Source organism: Mustela nivalis (genome assembly GCF_964662115.1).
Source record: "Mustela nivalis genome assembly, chromosome: 10".
Classification (NCBI taxonomy): domain Eukaryota; kingdom Metazoa; phylum Chordata; class Mammalia; order Carnivora; family Mustelidae; genus Mustela; species Mustela nivalis.
The window spans coordinates 84,583,272-84,606,548 of record NC_139029.1 but is presented as its reverse complement, the minus strand read 5'-3'; the positions used below and the strand labels follow the sequence as shown (position 1 = coordinate 84,606,548).

Sequence of the window (23,277 nt, the reverse complement as noted above, 5' to 3'; positions counted from 1 at the left end):
TGGCTTCACCCTTGCTTGGCAGGGTGGGGTGGTGTTGACTACTTCAGTATCTCACTCAAGCTAAGGACAAAAGCTGGGATGGGGGTTTAGGAAGGTATTAGAGGGTACTACCTTAATGGTAGAATCTGAAATTTCAATTTGTGTTCCCTTAACCCTGTGAGGGTGGCCACCAGAGCTCTGCTAATTTTCTTAGTCTCAAGGCAGCCTCTTCTGAAGGTGGCAGGTGCTCTTAATGTAAAATTAGCCATAAATGCCAGGTTTGTTTTCTGCTTTTTACTCTCCCAGTTCTTGGTCCCGTACTTCATGATTGCCATTTTAGTGTTCCAAGGCCCTCAAATTGTTGCATTAGTATTTTCCTGGCTCTTCTAGTCATTCTCAGTGATGAGAGCTGGTCATAATTACCTAGGCTCCCATCACTAGAAGCCAAAGTCCTTTGTAATACTGGTGTTTATTGATAAGTAGGTGGATCTTCCTTAATTTCTTATCTTCCTTACAAAATTCCTTACATGATTTTTTTTTCTATATCCCTGTTAAATTATATAAAAATCAATATTCATCTTCAAAATCCTAGCTCAAACTTATTAGTGATTAACAAGGACACAATGGAAGTTTTTCTTTTTTTTTTTAAGATGTTATTTATTTATTTGACAGAGAGGGAGAGATGGCAAGTAGGCAGAGAGGCAGATGGGGGTGAGGGTGGGGGTGGAACAGGCTCCCTGCTGAGCAGAGAACCCGATGTGGGGCTCAATCCCAGGACCCTGACATCACGACCTGGGCCAAAGGCAGAGGCCGAGTGAAGAACCACCCAAGTGCCCCATGGACACAACGGAGATTTTAAATTAAGTGTGTAAAATAATTCCTTTTGTTATATATTTTCAAATATAGATACCATCAACTTCTTCCCTCCCTGTTAGCACATACTACGTCTTACACTGAGAGATGGGGCCTAATTATCTTCCCTTTAAATCTAGGCTGGCTTTAGTTACTTGTTCAAACAAATAAAAATGCAGCAAATAGGACTCTTGGGACTTTTAGGTCTATGTCATAAGAATCCTTGAAGTTTCTGCCTAGGTCTTTTAAAATACTAGTTCTTGAAACAGTCTCTATAATCAAGTGTTAAGAAAAACCTTGAGAAAGAGTACTTGGGGCCCAGGAAATAATTTCTAGATGAGATGACATTTAGAATGAATCTTAAAAGAGGCAAAAAAAATAAAATAAAAAAAAAATTTTTTTCAAGGAAAAGAAAAGCTATTAATGGCAGAGGAGAACACTATTAAGGGAACTACACGCATCAGAATTTTACTGGATTCAAATTATTGGGAGACAATGGTGAGAATTGAGACTGAAGAGAAAAACAAGTGGCCATATCATGCAGGGACATGAATAGGCCATTTTAAAGAGTCTGCACTTGGTCATGTAGAAGACAGAGAGACATTGAAGGCCTTTAATCTGAGAAGTAACTTGGCCAAATTAGTCTTTAAATCAACCATCTCAGGTCCTGTGTGGGCAATAAATTGTAGGTTGAAATACTGGTGATAAGGCAGGGGAAAGAAACCATTGGAATAATTGACATGATAGAAAATGAGGTCCTGACCTAGGTATGCATGGAGAAGTGGGAAGGATGTAGAGATAATATGGAGGAAAAACATGGAGGAAAAATTAACAGAATTTTGATGGATTGAATGCAAATGAGGGAGGAATCAAGTGCGACTTCCATGCTTATTGCTTTGCAATATAGAGAAAATTGTGTTACAAACTAATATGATTGAGGAAAAATATTGATTTGAAATATTGAGTTTGAGGTGCCTGCGCAAATTAAGTTAGTGACATTTAGCAAACCTTGGATATATAATTATCATGCATGACGGAATTAGGGTCAGAAAATCACTCATTCATTCATTCATTAAATCATTATTGATTAAGTGACTACCAGGTGCCAAGCACTACTCTAGGTGATTGGATTGTAGCAGAATATTTAAAAAAGGACACTTTATTAAATATACCATAATAAAAGAGACAGTAAATAATCTACCCAAGAACAAAAATAACATAAATAGAGGATTATTGTGTTGTTATTTTAGATTGGGTAGTTAGGGGAGGTAGGAGTTCTAGATGGAAATGGCTTAAAAGAAAGCAAGGTAGAAAAGTCACCTCAAGAGGGAATAGAAGAGAACAAGGCAAAAAATTGAAGTGTGGCACAGATGTACTTTCATAGACCAAATATATTCAAAAGTGAATATATTCATTTTTATGAAGGTGAGAATTTTCTCAAGGGTTTATATAATCTGTTAGATAATTCTTTTTATTATTCTAAGATAGCTAAGTCCATCAATGTTAAATGATAGGTGAAAGTCAGTATAAGTAAGAAAATTTTTTAACACAATGTAGCATCTCTGTAACGCTGAAGCAATACAACACATTCAGAAGTAATATATTTTACAAAAGAAGACTAATATTAAAAAAGTCATCTAATAATCTATTATATAACTAAGAATCTACTTTTGTAATATTGAGTATAGATATTTAAAAAGTTACACTTTTGGCGTGCCTGGGTGGCTCAGTTGATTAAGCGTGGGAATTTATGGTTTCAGGTCAGGTCGTGATCTCAGGATCTTAAGATGGAGCCCTGCGTTAGGCTTCACACTCATCAGGAAGTCTGCTGGAGATTTTCTCCTTCTTCCTCCCCTCTCCCTCCTTTTTTTTTTTTTTTTAAGATTTTATTTATTTATTTGACAGACAGAGATCACAAGTAGGCAGAGAGGCAGGAAGAGAGAGAGAGAGAGAGGAGGAAGCAGGCTCCCTGCTGAGCAGAAAGCCTGACGCGGGGCTCGATCCCAGAACCCTGGGATCATGACCTGAGCCGAAGGCAGAGGCTTTAACCCACTGAGCCACCCAGGTGCCCCTCCCCTCTCCCTCCTTACTACCTCCCCCAACTATCTCTCTAAAATAAATGAATAAATAATAAATAAATAAATAAATAAATAAATTTTTAAAAGTTACATTTTTGCCCTAGATATTACATATGTACACAATTTCATTTAAGCTTATTTTCATGCATGCCTCTGTAGATAGTACTGGTTAAAATGTGTGTAGTGCTTTATAAATCTCAGAGAAATTTTATACCTATTATAGACACGAAGGCTAACTTTAATTAGATACATAAATATCAAATGTTTTCTCATTCATGTATGGACAAATGTAGTATTTCTAAATCTATGCTATGCATCATATTATATCATTTTGTTCTAAATTTCAGTTACCAGTTTAAGTTACAGTAAGCAATATGAAGTGACTATGAAGACAAAAGTAGATGCACCGTCTCCTTTCCATCACAGAACTCTTTTGGATAGCTAATGGAAGAGCTTCTTGTACTTTTTTGCAAGGAGAAATGATGTATAAATTGCTATGCACAGATAAGATAAAGTAGGGTCTATAATGTCATCAAATTAAATTGATGATATTTTTCATAAAACTCATTTTATGAAAATGTACTATAAAGGAGCTTGATTATAAAACAAATGACTAAAAACAGTATTCAAAATTCCTTTTAGGAAAACTAATTTCAGTTTTTTCTGTTTTATTTTAAAGAGAGAGTGAAGTAGTAGGGTATTGGTGCATTTGTGCTGCTTAGATACAGCTTTGTTTTTCACTGGTATGTTTAATAAAGTTTTTGGTTACTAAACTTGGTTGTTCTCTACAAAAGACAAGCTTTTCTTATGGCAATGTGTTCAAAGTATACTAAGTTCATCTGTTTTCATTTGTAACATAATTACCATACAGTGCATTCTTTAAGTGTTACCATCTTCCATCACATATTTTCTCTCAAAGTGCCACAGATTTTGTATTCTTATTAATTCCTTGTTACAAATGATAATATAGTGCCACAAAATATAGGGAAATAGGGAATTTTTTCAAAAGATTTTATTTATTTATTTATTAAGGAAAGAATTGGGCACATGAGATAGACAGAGAGAGAGAGAGAGAGCAGAAGCAGGGGAAGAGGGAGAAGCAGACTCTCCACTAAGAAGGGGGTCCAACTCTCAGGGCCTGAGCCAAAGGCAGACACTTAACTGACTGACCCACTGAGGCAGCTCGGGAAATGGATATTTAAAGGGAAAAAATAGGAGTTTTGGCCCAATAGTTATTAATATTGTGAACTATGTATGAGTTCAGAATATTTTTTAATCCCTAGGAAAAACAGTATCATTAAAAGAACAGCTATTGATCTTATATTTATGATGATTATGATCTCATATTACTTTCTTGTATGTCTGTTAAGCACAGTTCCTCATATTCAAATAAGTAAGCTGCACTGTGTGATGAGAGGTGGAGGTGGAACAAGATGGTAGAAGATATTCTGAGAAGAGAAAAGAGCATGCATAAAAATAAACAATTATGTTGTATTTAGTATAGCTAATACAAATGTACTATTACAGCCACCCAGCTACTGCGCCTTTGCAATTCATTTCCCAATTGTGCAATGATTTGAAATCTTTAGAAATTCCATTTAGAAATGGAATACAATTTTCAACAATTTTTATGTATGAATCATCAAAAAACATAATCTATGCTGATTTATCCTAAATGGATGGATAAAAATAGAGATTAGGTTAAGAAACAAATGTAAAAAGGGGGGGACACCCCAAATATGCTCTAGAAAGCTATCCCAAGGGTGTCAGACATAACTCTGTAATGTTATCTATTACCTCAAAAGAAAATTTCTCTTATCTCTTTCTTCATGGAAATAATGGGAATTTCCAACTGTTATGATTGCTAGAGTTATCATTAAACTAACAGACTTCAGATAACTCTACTTTCTTTCTCTTATTCTTTAATCTCTTTTCTATGCATGATCTATTTCTTCAAAAGGAATTTTCATATTTACTTTTCTCCTTATTATTTATGTTTCATAAGGAAAAAAGAACTCAGGTAATGACGTACACATGTATACATATTCATAATATCAGGATAAAAATAGATGCAACATGATGCAAATCCTTGGGGATTATAACTTCTAAGACATTTGATTCCTAATTGAGATATATTGAAAAATATGAAGACTTTTCAGTAAAAGATTGGTGAAATATTGTACACGGTGTGTGTCTAATATCTCAAACAATTTATCTTCTTTTTTACAGTGGAAGCAATGGCCATATCATCAGTTCATATATTTTAATCCTTAGGAAATAACATTTCTAGAAAACTCAACAGAAGACATGACTCAAGGAGCATTAAAGGTATAATCATATGAGAGGGAGGATTCAAGGTGGTTGCAAACTCCTCTCCATGTTTTTATCTTATGGCAAACACTTACTTTGCCCAGCTTCAAAGAAAAGAAGTCACTTGAGTATAATTAAACAATGTAAGGTGTATGAGAGTGTTAGTTTTTTTTATTTACCCTTTCTTGCTCCTGTGAGGCAGGTGTTCTGCCTCTTCTCTTGAGTTTGGGAAAACAGAAATATTTGGAAGCTTAGAAATATTCATTTTTCCCATCCCACTGTCCATCCATCACTGAATTCTTCCTCAGGCATAAACATAAGTCAGATAGACAAAGAAATTATATTTTTGGCTATGGCTGTGGCTGAGTGTGAGGAAGAGGGATTTCAGCTGCGTGTGGGGGTGGAGGAGGTCACTAATGGAATATCCCATTTATAATAAAAAAGAAAGCTTCTCATTTATATATGCATAGTAAAGTCCTAGACAGAAAAATACACATTAATACCTAACCAAACAAATTATTTCAATAGACTATTTATAAATAACAGTGCATATATGCATATATAATAGCTACAAATTGGATGCCTTGAACGGAAAACTCACATTGATAGTCTGCACTGCAAACTTTGTTTAAAGCACTAAATACGATATCAAGTCCTCTGTCAATGACAGCAGAAGGTTCCAGGCACTATTTGTTTCATAATCCTGGATCTAGCTGACTCTTTACTTCTTTGCAGTCAAGTTGCTACCAAATGCTGAACTGGAGCGTGAGAGTCAATCCTTGTTTGGTTAACAAATTCCCAGCAATATATACCCCCAAGCCCCCAGGAGTTGTAGTGATGTCATATCCGTTGCCCAGGTCTCCACACCTCTCTCGGCAGTTACTCCCTGTGTCTTTTGCTTGGGTCAAAACTTTTGAGGTGGGCTATCTCGATAGCAGCGGGAGAGAGGGTAAACTAGGGCTCGGGTTGGAGGAGCTTCAGCACCTCGGTCAGCGCCCACTGCAGCCCAACCCACCCCCTTGAGCTCGCGCGGACTCCCTGCTCTGAGAATGCCTGCGGAATGATCGCCCCCCAGGGCGGCTGCCGCTGCTGCCGCTACTGCTACCGCCGCTACTGCTCCCGCTGCTGCTGCTCTTGCTCGTGCTCCAGCCACCGCCTCTGTCTCTACTCTGCTCTGACTGGCAGGCAGAGAGTGCAACTGACGAGGGAAAGGTCTCTGCAGTGAGAGTGGAGTGGCTACAGAAAAGAGAGTAAAGAGAGGGCAAAAACCCAGATCAGAATGCAGGCGACGTCCAACCTACTCAATCTCCTGCTGCTGTCTTTGCTTGCTGGATTAGACCCTTCCAAGGTATGGGCAATATTTAACTCTTGTTTGAAATAAATGTGCAATATGTAACAAACCGACCAAAAATGCAAATAAATAAGGGGGGGGTGGGCACGAAAGACAGCTCTCCCAGCTATCTTGAGGTGCCTGGCTTATCCCTACTGCTAAGATAACAAGGTGAACTACGGAAGGAATAGCTCCTCAAGGTAGAGTCCAGGCGAGGAGGGGTTGGGGGAGGGACCAAGAGCGAATATAATGTGTATGGGCAGAGGACTATGCGGCTCTCGGGGGAATTTAGCTTATTCCGTATCCAAGTGCTTAATGTTCTCTTGTGAAGTCGGACGGGTAATGCAAAGGAGTTAGCAGTTGAAACAATGCAGTTTGTAAACATGTATTAGGAGATGGTGCACTGTTTCTTTGTTGAAAGCAGAGAAGCGTTTTCCAGCTGCTCCTGGTCAATAATACTCCCATCGCAGACGTGCTGCGGTTTGTGTCCAAAACATTTAGGATGCTGCTGGTAACACACACGGCCGAGCAGCAGAGCTATACTCTGCCATGGCTGAGAGGCGTTCGTGAAAGGAGCTTGTGTTTATTTGCTTCTTTCTTTTTATTAAGAAAATTAGGAAGCACTGGGGAAGTTCTGATTACCAGTGTTAAGAAACAGGAAGTGAGAACGCTGTCAAACTAGGGAGGGAAAGAGGAAGGATGAGTTGTCTCATAGCTCTTGAACTCCGAAAATTATCCAGTACTGGTAATTAAAGTGAACGCTAACCTCTTTTGATAAAAAGGTAGAAAAATATGGAGAAATATTTTCAGTTGTGTGCGAGAAACGTCTTGACAATAAAGTGAGATAATGGGAGAGCTTCAGCATTCTAAGAAAATCACAATGACCTGGAAAATAAGAGATAAAGGCATCTGGTAAAAAAAAAAAAGACAATTTTTGAAATAATTTTACTTATTTAGCTTGTCAAGAGCACTCGGACAAAACAGAAAAGAAAAATGATACCATATTACAAAACAATATAAAGCTGCATTTGAAAATATTGTAAAGTTATTTTAAAAGCTTAACATTATCTGTGTGGTGTAGAGAAATGAAGTTTCTTTTCCTAATTGTATAGAACTAATATGTGACCAAGCATAATATACTATTATGGTTGATTGAATATTTCTAGGCCGAATATAGTATACAGTGAAAACTTAGAATCATATCATATATATTTGTAGTTATTTCTTTGCATTTTTCATATTTAGAGAGACCTGATGAGAATAATTTTATTTTAAAGGTACAGTTATGCTGATATTGTCACTGTGAAATCTCCACACAGTGTGTGAATTCCACTTTAATGATCTTAGTAGATTATTTTATACACTAAGGGGTAGCTTTACATCCAGGTAAAAAGTGTTGACTTTGTTTTTATATTTTTAATTTTTTTTTCTTTTTGTCTCTGGATTTATAGTGACACATCCTACGGCCACTCTCATTATACTCTATTGGTTACCACTTTTGAACATATTCATTATGTATCTTTTTTGGAATATTCTTGATAAAATAGTTTTTTAAAGCAAAGCCAATTACTGAGCTACTGTAGGAAAAAAATCACTTAAAGTGAGTTTTGTCATTCTTTAAAAAGAATTCAGAAATGTAGAGCTTTACCAGGAACTGCATGTGTGATGTGATGTGTCTGGTATGTATAGTGTCAGAAGACCTTTTTGAATTCTTGAACCCCACTCCTTCCCAAATTAGATATATATATAAACAAAAAACAGCTACTAAATAAAAAAGCTGTTAAATTCTCCAATGACCCATTTTAGTTAATATGATCTTTTCTAGTATTAAGAAGTTTATGTCTGTGTATTCAACTATATATAACTTTTCTTTTGACGTAGTGGGGCTGTTTAGTACAAGTAAGCTGAGAAATCCAGGGAAGGAAAACACATACATGAACTTTTCAAATTGTCCTTTTCAGATTCTAGATACTGCAATACAGTGTATAAAGAAGAGATGATATTTTGTTCTACACCATATATGACATTATAGAAAATATTAGAAGGTTCAGAGCAAATGATTTTAATGTCTAAAAACTTTGGGGACTAGTAGACAAAATATTGCTTTTAAAAAGTTAACAAAAGCTACTGTTTTAGCAAGCTGTTATTGATCACCAAACTATAAGTATCCCTCCCAACCAAATCATAAATGGTACCAATGAATTCTCAAAATAATTGTCAATTAGATTATGAACTAGGAAAAAAAAAGATTATGAACTAGAAATTTTCACAAATTTTATTTGTTATTGCATGAACTACTTAAGGATTTAGGTAATAAAATTAACATTCATAATGTAAATTATGTGTGATGAAATTTAAATAAAAATCCAATGATACAGAAATGTATAAGACCACAGTTCTTGGACAATAAGTAATAATTAACTGATGACAGTTAAATATACAGAAATTCTAAACAGTTGATTTTTTTTAATATACTAATATGCTAGAACTGATATATTTCAAAATCACATTTTTATATAAATGCATTCAAATATTCTTCTATATTGTTACACTTTCTTTGTAGTAAATATATACGTATAATCATACATAGAGACCCACAGATTGGCAAAATAGGAGAGCTCTTAAGAATAGGTTTTTTTTTTTTTTCAGGTATAGGATTGCCACATGGATCAAATATTGGAAATCTAAACCCTAGTGATCATTGCATATTAATTAATCTAAAAACAATAAGGCTTTCTAATAACAGTGCCAATTCCATTTCCTGGAGACTAGATAATGTTTATGTTTATGATCATTTTTCCTAAGATTGAAACTTCCAGATCTTATATGACAATTTATAAAGTACTTAACTATCGCCATCTTATGGTAAGATAAGTTACTTGAAAGTCAATTTTATTTTTAAATTAAAAAAAAAAAATCCCCAAACTTTTATATTTATAGAATGGACTTACTTTCAGCATGTTCTCACTTTCTTTTCTCTCATTTGATGTATCAGAAAATTGGCTAAATTAGTATTTTCTTTCAGCAAAGAAAGGCAATTCACCATTAATTATTTGTATTTTTTTATAGACAGGTTATCAATTTTCCTCTCAGAAAATTATGAGAACTATGCTTTCTTAATTAAAATCTTATTAACAAGTTTCTAGTTTCATTTAGAAAAACTTGTAGGTATATTACTTTACCTATTTTAAGAGAAATTAGTTTTATTTGTAATGGAGTGCCTGAATTACAGGCAATGTGCCAAACCATCAATCATTTAAAAGTAAATTTTTAAAAATCTGAAAGCTTGTAAGAATTCAATTATTGCTTACTTTTATGGAGAAAGGAATATTCCAGTGCTAGAAATTCCTGAGAATGGCTGCTAGATGGCATCTCTGTGCTTTTAAACTAAACACACTGAGTTCAGTAATGACCTTGATATTAGGAGAGTGAACCTCTTTTTCTTTTACAAGAAGATTTTTAGCAGACCATTATTCGAACATTATAACAAAATAGTAATTCCTGTGAATCAGAACCATGAATTTCTCTGCTCTGCAGTGCTGAAACAGGAAGAAAGGAAGAAATAAATGTGGCTGTGCAGGCTTTAAACAGAACATTTATACCAGAGTCAGATACTTGGGGAATAGTTAAAAAGCGGTGACATAGGCATAGACACACCTTGGGGTGACTGTTGAACTTTAAGGTAGTTGTACCTCTGGGATAAATAGATTGAAAAATGCCCTAGCACACTTAGATGGAGAAAACATTCACTATCTCCTTACCTAGAAATATATTAAAGAACTTCTCACCATGCTACTTGCTCATACCACAAACATAATAAAATGTAACAGTGATTCAGCAATTATGTCCAACACCAAACTGTTCTTTCTGTCCAAAACAGCGCAGCTAATTAGAACTCTTACATTAAATAAGACCGTTGCTTTAAAGCCACATAAAGATGATGGAAAACAAGAGAATTTCCATCATTATATTTTTAATGCTTCATAATGTAATTCACCAGGTATACATGCCTTTGCATTTTGGTATTGCTAAAAAAAATTATCAAGGACCTAAATTGGCTATGGTGGCTTTTGTACATAAACCTGAAGTTCTTGTTCTTTCAACTTTTACACGAAATTAATAAAAAGCAAAAGCAGCAAGGGAAACAAGCTGAGATAAATTTGTTGTAAAATTCACTTTAAAATCTTCTTCTGAATCTCCTATATGCCAGGCACACCATCTATACAACAGGACCAACTCAAATTAGCACAGAAAATGTGGATCGATGGCATTTGACAAAACCTGTCATCACACACCCATAAACCCTGATATGGTAAAAAGTGAAAAGTTCAACCCAGCCCATTCATGTTTTGAAGGAACAAATTACTTTCTTACTCTGATTTTATCCCATTCTCCTTAAACCAATTGAATTCTTATTTTAGAGAGAGTAAATATTCCTTCTCACTCTCTTGGCAATTTGAAATGGTTAAATTTGTACTATTTTCATTTATTTTTCTTTTAAAATTCTATCCCATGTAATTTTGCAATTACTCTCTTTAAAAATGACTATTGGGATGATTGATAGGTTCCCTGTTGGGATGGAAAGTGGCACAAAAGTGAGAAGCAGAGTAGGATGCAGGGTCCTTTATTCTCCACCCCGCTTTTGCCACTATACGTGTGTGTGTGTGTGTGTGTATGTATATGTGTATATATATGTATATATGCATGTGTGTATGTATGTATAGATGTGTGTGTGTGTGTGTATGAGGACACTGAGGAAGCTGTGATCTAACCTAAAAAATGTGAAGCCTACATGTTCTTAAAAGTTCTGGGTTAAACTCTATGAGGCCCCAAGCTACGCTTTGCATGTTTGTGGGTCCCCAGCTCTCCCAACCCCATTCCTATATTGAAACCTAATGCCCACAGTGAGGGTACTAAGCCCTGAGGCTTTGGGGAGGTAATTAGGTCCTGAAGATGGAGTCTTCACAAATGAGATTTGTACCCTGATATGAGGCCGCAGAGGAAAAAGCTCATTCTTTCCATCATGCGAGGATACAAACAGACAAACAGAAGTCTACAACCTGGAAGAGGATCCCCACCTGACCATGCTGGCACCCAGAGCTTAAACTTCCAGCCTCCAGAATTGTGAGAAATAAATATCTGTTTATAAGCCACTCAGTGGAGAACTTCGTTACAGCAGCCCACAGACTGTGATACTTTATTTAATCATATTTGATCATTCATGAAAAATTAGCAAGTCGTTTTGTAGGGTATAGCTTCTAAGATCATGAGATCTAAGATCATGTGACATCAGGGATCAGCCTGCCTAGATAATATCATGAAGTCTTCCTCTTCTGTGTTCGGCATTCAATAAAGCCTTAGGTTTTCTACTTCCTCATGAACCATTCTCTCCTTCCCTCTTATCTCCCCATACATGATTCATGTACCTGGGTTTGTTTATTCATTTATCCATCAAACGTTACTCACTCAACAAAGCGTGGAGTGGATCTGAAAACCAACATGTTTCTTGCTTCATCTCTAAGTCTTTTGTTTAATGAAAAATTCTCTAGTGAAAAGCAAAGCAAGAACTTATTTCTCACATGAAGGGAATTGCTAGTGTGATGAGACGTCGGAGGTATTTGGGAGGACTAATTATAAAAGGTCCTGCTTATCTTTGCTGACTCTTCCCAAGCAGGAACATCCTTAAGGATTTCGGACTTGCAATCGTTACAAAACTTCAATTTTTGTACTAACAAAACACATAAAGAAAAAAATGAGACTGGATAAAGCTAAGACTTGGCATTTGATTTACTGAAGTAAGTAGTCACATTTTACTTTAAATAAATTGGCATCAGTGAAATTAATAGAGGAGAAACAAAACCAGACAGCTGTCTTTGTAGGTTAGATGAGATGACCGTGGGTCCTTGGATCATCTGTGCATTTAGGTAAATATGTATATGTGTATATATAGGAACAGATGATTTCATAGTGGCATTAATATATTAAAGTAACATCAAAAATTTTGTAAACATTTACTACCTAGATCCCACGTTTAAATCAAAAGATGATCTTGAAATTAGTCATCCATTTACTCAGTCTATGCCACCTACCAATTAAAAACTTTGAAGGAGATTTTCTATGAAACTAGTATTATCATGGTAATTCTCCAATATAATTTTTAAATTGTATACCAAATTAAGTCAACATAAAAAGGCAAACTGGACATGAAATCATGGCTTTAAGGCCTAACGTGATTTTAAGGAATAACTGTGCAACATTTCAGTAAGACAGTTATCTCTCTAAAGCTCACTTTTCTTAGCTATGGACTAGATGGAATAGCAATAGTTCATACCATTATTAATTATATATTTATAATTGTATATATGTCACTTATACCATAAATCATTTATATGTAAATCCATAAGTTTTTATATAAATATTTCGTAACATCAATCTATAACCAGATCTAAAGTCTGTTTTGTACCACATGTTAAGATTATAGTAGAAAAGGACCTTTCATTACTCTTTTTTCTTTGCTATTCCTTCTTCTCAGCTTTCAGAAAAGTGAATGTCATGTTTCTATGTGATCAGCAGAATTTCTCAGAATCAGCCCATAGTTTTGGTCAAAGCTCCAATTTCAAAATATCACCTTGAAAATTGACATCATACTTATAGCCCAAAAGGCCCTGCTTACAAATTTGTTAGAAAAAAAAACAAGACATGCAAAGTGGTTCCATAATATCAAAGCCAAACTACATCCAGAAAAGAGCTTTTAAACTAATCATGGAGAGTGTATCACAGAGAGGATGGATATATTTAAACAAAGATCTATCAACAGATAAAATTGCTTTTTTGACCAGCATGACAAGTGTAGGCTTCTTGGGTCTTTGCAAAGTATGCCAATGATAAAGCAGTTTATTGTTTTTAAGATTTTATTTATTTATTTATTTATTTATCTATTTATTGGACAGAAAGAGAAAGCACAAGCAGGCAGAGTGGCAGGCAGAGGGAGAGGGAGAAGCCGATTCCTTACTGAGTAAGGAGCCCAATGAGGGGCTCAATCCCAGGACCCTGGCATCATGACCTGAGCCCAAGGCAGATGCTTAACCACTTGAGTCACACAGTCACCCCTATCAAGAAGTTAAATCCTCTCTATGATTTAAAAATATTAAAGAAAGAAATTTAGAAAGGGATTTTCTCAAGATACTCTGTCTAGATATGTTCAGGGCAGAAGGTCATTGTCTCGGTCCATTCAGGCTGCAATAACAAAGTACCACAGACTGAGTTAACAACAGAAATTTATTGCTCACAATTCTGAAGGTTAGGAAGTCCAGGATCAAGACACCAGCATGATCAAGTTTTGGAAATGGTCCTTCTCCTGGTTCATAGCTGGTTCCCTCTCATTGTAGTCTCACATGTAATAGGGGCTACGGAGCTCTGTGGAGTCTTTCTAGAAGGGCAGTAATCTCATTCAGTGAAGGCTCCCCTTGATGACCTAATCACTTCCCAAAGCCCCCACCTCCTAAAACCATCACATTGGGCATTGGGATATCAACAGTTTAGGCAGGTAGGAAGGACATAAATGTCAAGAACATAGCAGTCATGAAGAAATGACAACTTTATGAACATAATTTCTCTGCTCTTATCTCCCGGATTCCTTTCGTAGTCCCTCTGTTAATACTGGGTTTCTTGCTCTTTTTTACAGAGACTTTTACAAAGTGCTTGAAAAGACCTGACCCTTAATTAGCCACTTAATAATACTTCTTCTAGTGTTATTCATCCAAAAGCAAGTCCACCTGAGTAACTCATGAATTCATTCTTTCCTTTCTCAGTTCAACTGATGTAAATAATATAACGGGTAAAAATAGATAATTATATAATTTTTAGGATAGACCCTAATCATGAAAAATTAATATTTAAGAAATGTATTATTTCAGAAATACTTGCACACCATCATTTAGTGAAATTTAACTTATTTCTGTTACTTGCTATAAGAGGTGGCAAAGTCTTTTGGGAAGGGGGGGGTCCAAAAATATAGGAACAGTATAAGAACACCTCTATCAAGAGTGCCATTAATTTGAATGTTACTAATAAAAATATTCAAAAATATTCCTGGAATTAAAAAGATTTAATTTAAAAACAAGTGTTCTAAAGTATATATCATAAGGCTATACCTTCCGTCATTCTTATAACAAGCCTTCAGGAGAATAAAAATAAGTTCAGAAAGAGGATCACAGATGCCGTTGTGTTCCTCCTTTCGCCTCTCTTTGGAAAGCTCTTTCCCTCATCTCCATATGTCAAAATTTTACCTATATTTTAAGATGCAACTCAAATGTCACTTCTTCCATACATCCTTCCTTAACACTCCTCAAACCCCAGAGGAAGAGGTAATCCTGATAAACTAAGAACTCCTAAAAGAAAAGAATCATGTTTTATTCATCTTTGCATTTATAGCCACTACACTGTCTCTGAAATAGAATAGGTGTTCAGTGAACACAGACTGAGTTGGGATTTCTTTTCCCCCCAAATTTGCTCTCCTCTCTTGCACTCTATTTCTAATCACTTTTAGTACACTTTCCACTCCCCACCCCAGCTGGTTATTTAGTGTATTATGTCTCCCTGAATAAATTGTAAGGTAACTGAGGGCAGACCCTGTCTTAGTCATTATCTTATCTTTTCCCATTTAGTGACTGGCGTAGTATCTATTCAGGTAAAATACTTAACAAGTATTTGTTGAATGAAGAAATTTATAGACGAAGAAAAAAATAAGTCAAGGAACACTAAAAGAACTCAAAATCCTGGTTTAAATATCCACGCTCCCACTAGAAAAGATATTAGGGGCAGCAAAGTAAATTTTAAGCATCTTTTCAAGGGCTTAGACCTCTTGTATCTGGTTATTTATCTTAAAGGATGCTGCAAGATTATGTCTTTTTAAATTTTTGATTAATTTCCTGTCCTACCTTACCATCTTTAGTGCTATTTTTGACTTTTCATAGCTCTCTGGGATACAACCACCTTAATACTCTTAAGAATTACCTGCTGTGTTTCCTGATATTTGGTAGTAATGTTAGCATGTCCTCTTATTTCTTGGTGTGTGTATAAGCATGCATTTTATTTGCATAGGTTTATAAGTCTGAAGAGAGCAATGTGTACCCACGTCTTGACTACTTTATTTTATGTAATGTCTTAGCCTTATCTGATAAATTAGTATATTATTGACATTTCTCCATCTCTTTGTAGGGACTCCATTGTTTTTTAAGAATATAAGATATTCTCTTAAAATTATTCTCTTACTACATGTTCTTATAATAGTACCATATAAAGAAAAGTAATATTGCCTCTATATTTGTACTACATTACTAAATGAGCACAACACCATGATACAGAACAATATTAAATGATTAAGAGAAAATATAGGTAGAGTAAAATTAAAACACCTGAGGGGTGCCTGGGTGTCTTAGTTGTTAAGCGTCTGTCTTCAGCTCAGGTCATGGTCCCAGGGTCCTGGGATTGAGCCCCATGTTAGGCTCCCAGATCAGAGGGGAGCCTGATTCTCCCCCTCCTGGCTGCCTGTATGCTCTCTCTCTTGCTATCTCTCTCTCTCAAGTAAATAATAAAATCTTTAAAAATAGAAAAAAAATCATCTGAATTTTAACTTCTAAATATCATCAGAAAATTCAATATTTTCATGATTAACTTTGTAGGCTCAAATGCTTTGGAAAGAAATGTCAGTAATAAATTTTCCTAACAGCACAAACAAACAGCTACCTAGATAACCCCAAAGGGAGTGCATAAATTGAATAGATGATCTTTTTTATTTTTCCAACTAAGTTGAAGGTGATTAAGAAGCATTATCCCATGACGATTTAAATAGCATTACTAGAGGGACCAATTTCAGATGGCAGGATTTCTTCAAATAGAGAATCAGTATTGGAAATGTTGATTCACTGCACCAAAATGTCATGGGTGAAATATTAACTTAAAAAAGACAATAACAGTTCTGGGAATGATCTATGTCTATGGATGCTTAAGGAATTGTTTATCTGGAATTAGTACCCATGGTAAGTATTTTTACACCTACATACATTTTGTGGCATGATAACTATATCTTAGTACGTATTACTATAGTACTAAATAAACAGAAATATTATCTGGCTCAAGACCCACTGAAGACTTTTGATTATACTTACCATTTATTATTTATATTGTGCTACAGATATATTCTACTCTTTACAGAAAGCTGAAGGCTAGACAAAGTCAGAGAATAAAATAACTCCAGTTTGATTGCATATACCTTAAAGCCCTCTAAGGATAAGCAGGAGGAAATGTAGAGAGACTTATGAAGCTCATGCCAAAAAAGTAGCTATTGTAATATAACTCAAAACTGGGCATAAGATATGTGAGAGTAAGGAGTCAAGTAGATGGGATCAATCAATAATTTACACATGGTGCCCTTATTTGTTCCAAAGCATCAAGACTTTCCTGTCAGTTAAAGCAATGAAAAACTCCAACTCTAAATATTTGGAATGGAATAAGACTGTAAGAAATGATGAAACTATAAATGAGCTTATATGTGGCAAAGAGGTGGATACACTCATATAGCTAAAAGAAAAGAAGGGTTGAGAGGGGAGGAGTATTTGTTTACACACTAGCATAGACTGAGGCTTTTACAGATGGTATGTGCATCTGCCAACATGCGTTTGAGTTATTTCAAGTGGTTTACTGCACCCCCACACAGAATGATTGCATTCATTAATATGAGAACTGGTTACCATTTTCTTACTGTTGGCAATCACTTTTAGAATGAAGTCTCTAATTGAGTTCACTTCATCTTTATATATCTTAGTAAAAAGAAATGGGAGGAAAAAGCAATGAAAACATCCTTATTTCCTTTTTCTTTCTTGCAGCTTACCTTTGCAAAGAGAGAGGCAATAGAAAGGTGATTGTATTTTGTCCATTTGTAATCATTTCTTTTGGAAAAGATACCCCTCAGGGGACTCAACATAATTAATACTAATTTAACATATAAAATGAAAATAAAGAAGAGAAGAACCAAATCAAAGCAAGGTACATAATAATTAGGAAATTGGAAAGTTCAGTGTTATAGACAGTGTACTAAAAAAAAAAAAAAATAAAAAAATAAATTAGGAATTTAAAAAGCTGGGGCCTAATACCAGTTTTGCAACTGTCTAGTTATATAGCTTTGGACAACTCATTAAATTTTTTTGGTTTCCATTTCCTCATGTACTAAATGAAGATGCTGAGCAAAATGCTCTTTTATTATGGGTAGATACTCCTAAAATGGGACACAGTCATATCTTATAAATGTAGCTCATCATTCTTTCATCCTTCCTTCTTCTCATAGACTCAAATTTTTAAAATTAAGAGTAAAACCTAGGTCTCTTTTACTTTACTTCTGAAAATCAAAGTTAATATCATCTGTCATCAAGAAAATCATGGTTATTTAGTCATATACATAGTGACACCAAAATAAATGTAAAATATATAAGCTCATTTCACATATGAATATTAATCTTTATTTTGTATCCTTCCTTGTTATTAGCTTTTGAAGATTCAGTGAAAAACAAATGAGTGAAGGACATTGTGTTTCTTTATCTGACAGTAGTTAAGAGACTCTAAAGGTTACAAGAAATAGAGAGACCTATTTTATTTTTGCATAAAGGAATAACCTCCATGACATAACTGAAGAATCATTAGCAAGCTTCTATCCATATGTTTTTATTATTGGGGAGTGGGACAGTATTCAGGGACAATAGTCAAGGGACTGGATTATTTTTAATCAAAAAATAATTACAAAGTTTCTTTTTAAATTAAGTTATGACTTCCAGTGATATTTTCTGCTACTGAATTATGATTCATTATTTGGCTAAAAACAGTACAAAAAATGCATATGGACAGTGATAGACAGAATAATGTCCTCCCCAATGATATTCACATCCTAATCCCCAGAAACTGTGAATATGTTTGTTACCTTACTTGGCCAAATGAGACTAAATTAAAAATTCTGAGATGGGAACATTCTTAAATTTTCTGATGGACCCAATGTAATAAAAAGGACCTTATAAGAGGATGGCTGGATGCTTAGAATCAGAAAAAGGAGAGAGGATGACAGAACAGAGACTGGAGGGAGTCACTTTAAAGATGGAAGAAGGGGCCAAAAGCCAAGGAATGTGGGCTGCCTCTAGAAATTGGACAGCCAAGAAAATGGATGCCTCTCTACAGACTCCAGCAAGGAATACAACCTTGTTAACACTTCAGTTTTAACCTCAGAGAACTTCATATCTCTGCCCTCTAGAACTGTAGGACACCAAACTTGTGTTGATTTAAACCACTAAGTTTAGGGTAATGCCTTATAGCAGCGATAGGAAACTAATACATGATTCTAGATGACAGTAATTACTACATAAGCATGAAACATAAGTTAGCCAAATAACGCTATAGCCTGTGCTTGTGAATATTAACATTAGAGAAACAATAGATGTAAAATTATAGGGAGTTATAAAAAATAAAGTTAGATAATATAGAAATGAAAAATTATTTAAAAAAGAAGAGTAATTAGATTATTCATAACCTTAATTTAATTACATGATAGATAACCATTTTCCCTAGCTGACATTTATAAGATACAAGTGAGTCTTTCAGTTGTTGTTAGGTAAAATCTGCCTATAGAATCTCTCAATCTAAGAATTAAGTGGTTGTCGTTTCATTTCTTTGCCAACCCAGGATCTTAAAAGCATTTGATGCCACATTCTTTGGATTTGTCATCTATAGTGAAATCACAAATAAATTGTCTACTTATGATTTAGTAAAATGATGAAGACAGCTCCTTGTTTTCATCAGTCAAATTTGATCTAACAAAGGCACTTGTATGTCTTTAGATGAAAGCAATTTTGTTTAGAGAACCAATGCATGTTACACAATAAAGGCATGGTCAAACATGATGATTGTTTAATGATATTCCACAACGTATAAGCAAGTGTGCAGTTGAAGAAGAAAATTGTGTTGTTGAATTTGCTTATTTAATTTTAAATAATTGGGATTTGGTTTTAGCTTTAGAAAAAAAATACAAAGTGAAGAAAACAATTAGTCCAGAAATTAATTACTCTCAATTATCTTAATTAATACATGCTATATTTATATTACATTCATATTAGGATAAATTTTCAACAAACACTCATGCCTGGCAATATTGTAGGAATTGGAGATAAAATAATTTTTAAAAGGTATATAGTTACTACTCTCAAAAAGCCCTTAATGTTTTCTACCAGAGAACTCAATCCGGTATATTAATAATTATAGTACTACCTATGTCCTATAACAGATACTTGCATCTGACACAAGTCAGGGATAGAGGAACATCTACAGCAGGCTAGGCATAAGAAAAAATTTCCTGGGGGGAGTGATGCTTAAAGGAAGATCAGCAAGACATTGAAGGAAGAAAGGGTCTTCCATTAAAAAGCAACTCATATGAAGTTACAGAGATATAAAAAAGCATGTGAAATACTTTAGAACTTTCAACGGGACTTGAGTTCTTCTACTACTAATTTTATGAGAAGTAGGTGAAGTTAATGAAAAAGAGAGCTATTGGTAGCATTAAAATGGTAGAAAAATGATTACCTAAAGTGTCCTAGATTTGACCTATACCGGATTTAAACATATTTCTAGCCTTTAATTACCTTAACCCAAAACAAAGAAATAAAACACAATGTAGTTGTATTACTGTAGTTAGAGTTAAACAAAGAAACAAAATCAACAGGATGTGTAGGGGTGTGTGTGTGTGTGTGTGTGTGTGTGTGTGTGTGTGCACATGCGTGTGAGTGCACTCATGTGCCTATCTATATATATATATATATATATATATATGAATAAATATCATACATAATATATAAAAATATTGATGATGAGGAATTGGCTCACACAATGGATATTTCCCCAGACCTGCAGTCAGCCAGGGGAAGACCCAGAAAAGCCCATGGTGTCAATCCAATCCAAAAGCCTATAAGCTCAAGACCCAGAAAGAGCCAATGTTTCCTTTGGAGTTCAAAGATAGGGGGAAAAAAATCAATGTCCCAACTCAAAGGCAGTTAGGCAGAAATTTTCTTTTACTAAGTCCTTTATTTCTATTCAGGATGCCAACTGTTTGGGTGAGGCCCACCTACATTAAGGAGAGGAATCTGCTTTACTTAGTATACCGATTTTCAACTGTCATCCAGAAACACTGTCACAGAGACATTCAAGGTAATGCTTGACCAAATATCTGGGCACACCATGGTTTAGTCAATTTGACACATAAAATTACCTAACATAATAACATTAAAAAATGTGTATGTATATATATATATATGGTTATATATCTAGGTGTCTCTATTTTATCTCTTTCTATCCAATCTCATCTATAGCTACCTATTTTAATCATCAAAACGTTAAGTTACTGAGAAGAACCCCAACACATTTTACCCCAAGATCTCTATGACTTCATGGTGATTGTCTTTCCCTGCCTAATCCATATCATACTGATTAAGCTCCCCTGTGAACTGTGCATGAAGATTCCTTGCACACTGTGGACTACATCACCACCATCATACATGAAAATTATTCTTACAAGATAATTAAAACTATGATAAATCTTCTTAGAACAAGTCTGTTGCCAAGATAGTCCCACACACAAATGATCTTCTACTATATTCTGATCTAGTTATAAGATGATTCTGGCTTGGTCAAATTGGCTTGCAATTGGACATCACCTAAAACCGTTAGTCAGGTTGCATACTGAATTCAAATCCTACTGACCAGGTTTTTTCACCATGCAAAGGTTTTTTTATCTTGGAATTTCTTTCATCTTTATTTTTCATTTTCCTTCCTTCCTTCTTATTTTATTCCTTTCTTTTTTTTTTATTCATTCAAATAAAAACACAATAAAACCCCATCATAATGTTAAAAGTTGGAGAAGAAAAGTTCAAAAAATGTAAAACTGGTTGCTACATTGCAACAAAATACCAAATGGCTAGGGTAAGCCTGCTCTTGAAGTTGGAGCCAGACCCCAATAACATGACATTTGCATCACCAGGGACTTATGCTGGAAGATTTTCAATGATTTTTAGAATGTCTGCCACACACCTAGCATTCCTTGGAATCTAAGGATACAGGAGTGACCAATGAAATAAAAGTCTCTGCCCTCATAATGCTTAAAATCTAACTAAAATAACAAACAAATAAGCAAATTGTAGGTCACATGATAATACACTATGTGGAAGGAAAATAAAACAAAGAAGAGTAAGTAAGAGGCAGAGACGTTGTAAGGTCCCACAATCGTGGGACAAAATAGGTCCCACAATAAACCTGATACTTGAGCAGAGACATGAAGGTGAAGGAGTAAGCCATGTAGATATCTGGAACTCTTGGAAGAAAAGAGTTCCAAGAACAACAACAACAAAAATTTTAAGTACAAATTCAGAAAAGCAAAAGCACACAAGTGGCAGGTTTGAGAAAAGGCAAGGAGGCTAGTGAGCAAGGGAAATGAACAAAAGGGAAACTAACAGGAATTGAGATCAGCAGTTTAGCAGGGGAAAGATCACGTGGATTCCTCTAAGTGGTTTGAAGGAGTCTGTGGGATGGGAAGATACTTGTGTGTTTTGAGCACAGATGTGACATGTTATTTTACTTCTGGTGATAAGGGAAGAAGAGAGACCAGGTGGTATAAAAAATTGAATTAGTGGTGGTAGCTAACAAAATTTATTCAATGAGTTGAAAATTGGCAATGGAAGTTTTTTGGCTTGAGCACTTGGGAAAAAATAAGTCTCTCAAGATACAAAACCCACTGGGAGAAGAGATCAGAAGTTATATGTTAGAGTTGCTAAGTCTGAAATGCATATTAGATTCTCAGAGTCCATAAACTGAGGGCTTTGGAAGGGAGGGGGATATGGGGTTGGGTGAGGCTGGTGGTGGGTATTATGGAGGGCGTGTATTGCATGGAGCACTGGGAGTAGTGCATAAACAATGAATTTGGAACACTGAAAAAAATAAAATAAAATAAAATGAAAAAAATGTCAATTAGATATCCAAGTGTTGTTTTTGAGTAGGCAGTTGGTGTTTAGAGCTTAGTGGAGAGGTCTGAACTACATGTATCATTTTGAGAATCATTAATACATAGATAGTACTCAAGCCCATAAAACTGGAGGGGATAGGTGAGAGAAGTGGCCTGAACACTAATTAAGTCTCAAATTTTGAAAGGCAAACGCTGAGGGAAAACTAATAATAGAGACTGAGAATGTATGAAACAGGAGGAAAAGTTGGAGAAGATAGTGTCCTGAAAATAATGTGAATGAAATGTCTCAAGGAGAAAAATATGATTAAATTTTCATACACTCCAACTGGAACAAGTAATATAAAAATCGAAAATGAATCGTCTTTAGAAAGGGAATCGCTAGTGAGATTGATAAATGGATTCAGTACACTGATGGTGACAAGTCCTCATCTTAATGGGTTTAATAAAGCATAAAGGAAGAATTATAGATAACAACCATATAAATAAGACTTCTGAGGAGTTCTGCCATGAAGAGAAGAGAAATGGGGTAAACCTAGAGGAGGATATGATATCAGACATGCTTGGTTTTGTTGAGTCTAAAATGGAAGAAATAACACCACGTTGTAATGCTGATAATAATCACAAATAATCATGAATGGTTTTAAATAGGATCACAGAGAATTCTTCTATGGGAACAGGTGGGA

The 23,277-nt window shown here is 35.0% G+C and overlaps 1 protein-coding gene across 2 annotated transcripts in view; it reads left to right on the top strand.

Annotated features, from left to right (window-relative positions):
- Positions 1 to 6,072: 6,072 nt before the first annotated feature.
- The window catches only part of OLFM3 (olfactomedin 3), a 203,140-nt gene continuing 185,935 nt past the window's right edge, over positions 6,073 to 23,277 (top strand). The window contains exon 1 of one of the 2 annotated variants that reach the window (XM_082686513.1): positions 6,073 to 6,567. In XM_082686513.1, the coding sequence (XP_082542639.1) occupies positions 6,499 to 6,567 (69 nt within the window). In that variant the 5' untranslated portion in view covers positions 6,073 to 6,498. The remainder of the gene's footprint in view (positions 6,568 to 23,277) is intronic. The other variant, XM_082686514.1, reaches the window with a different exon arrangement.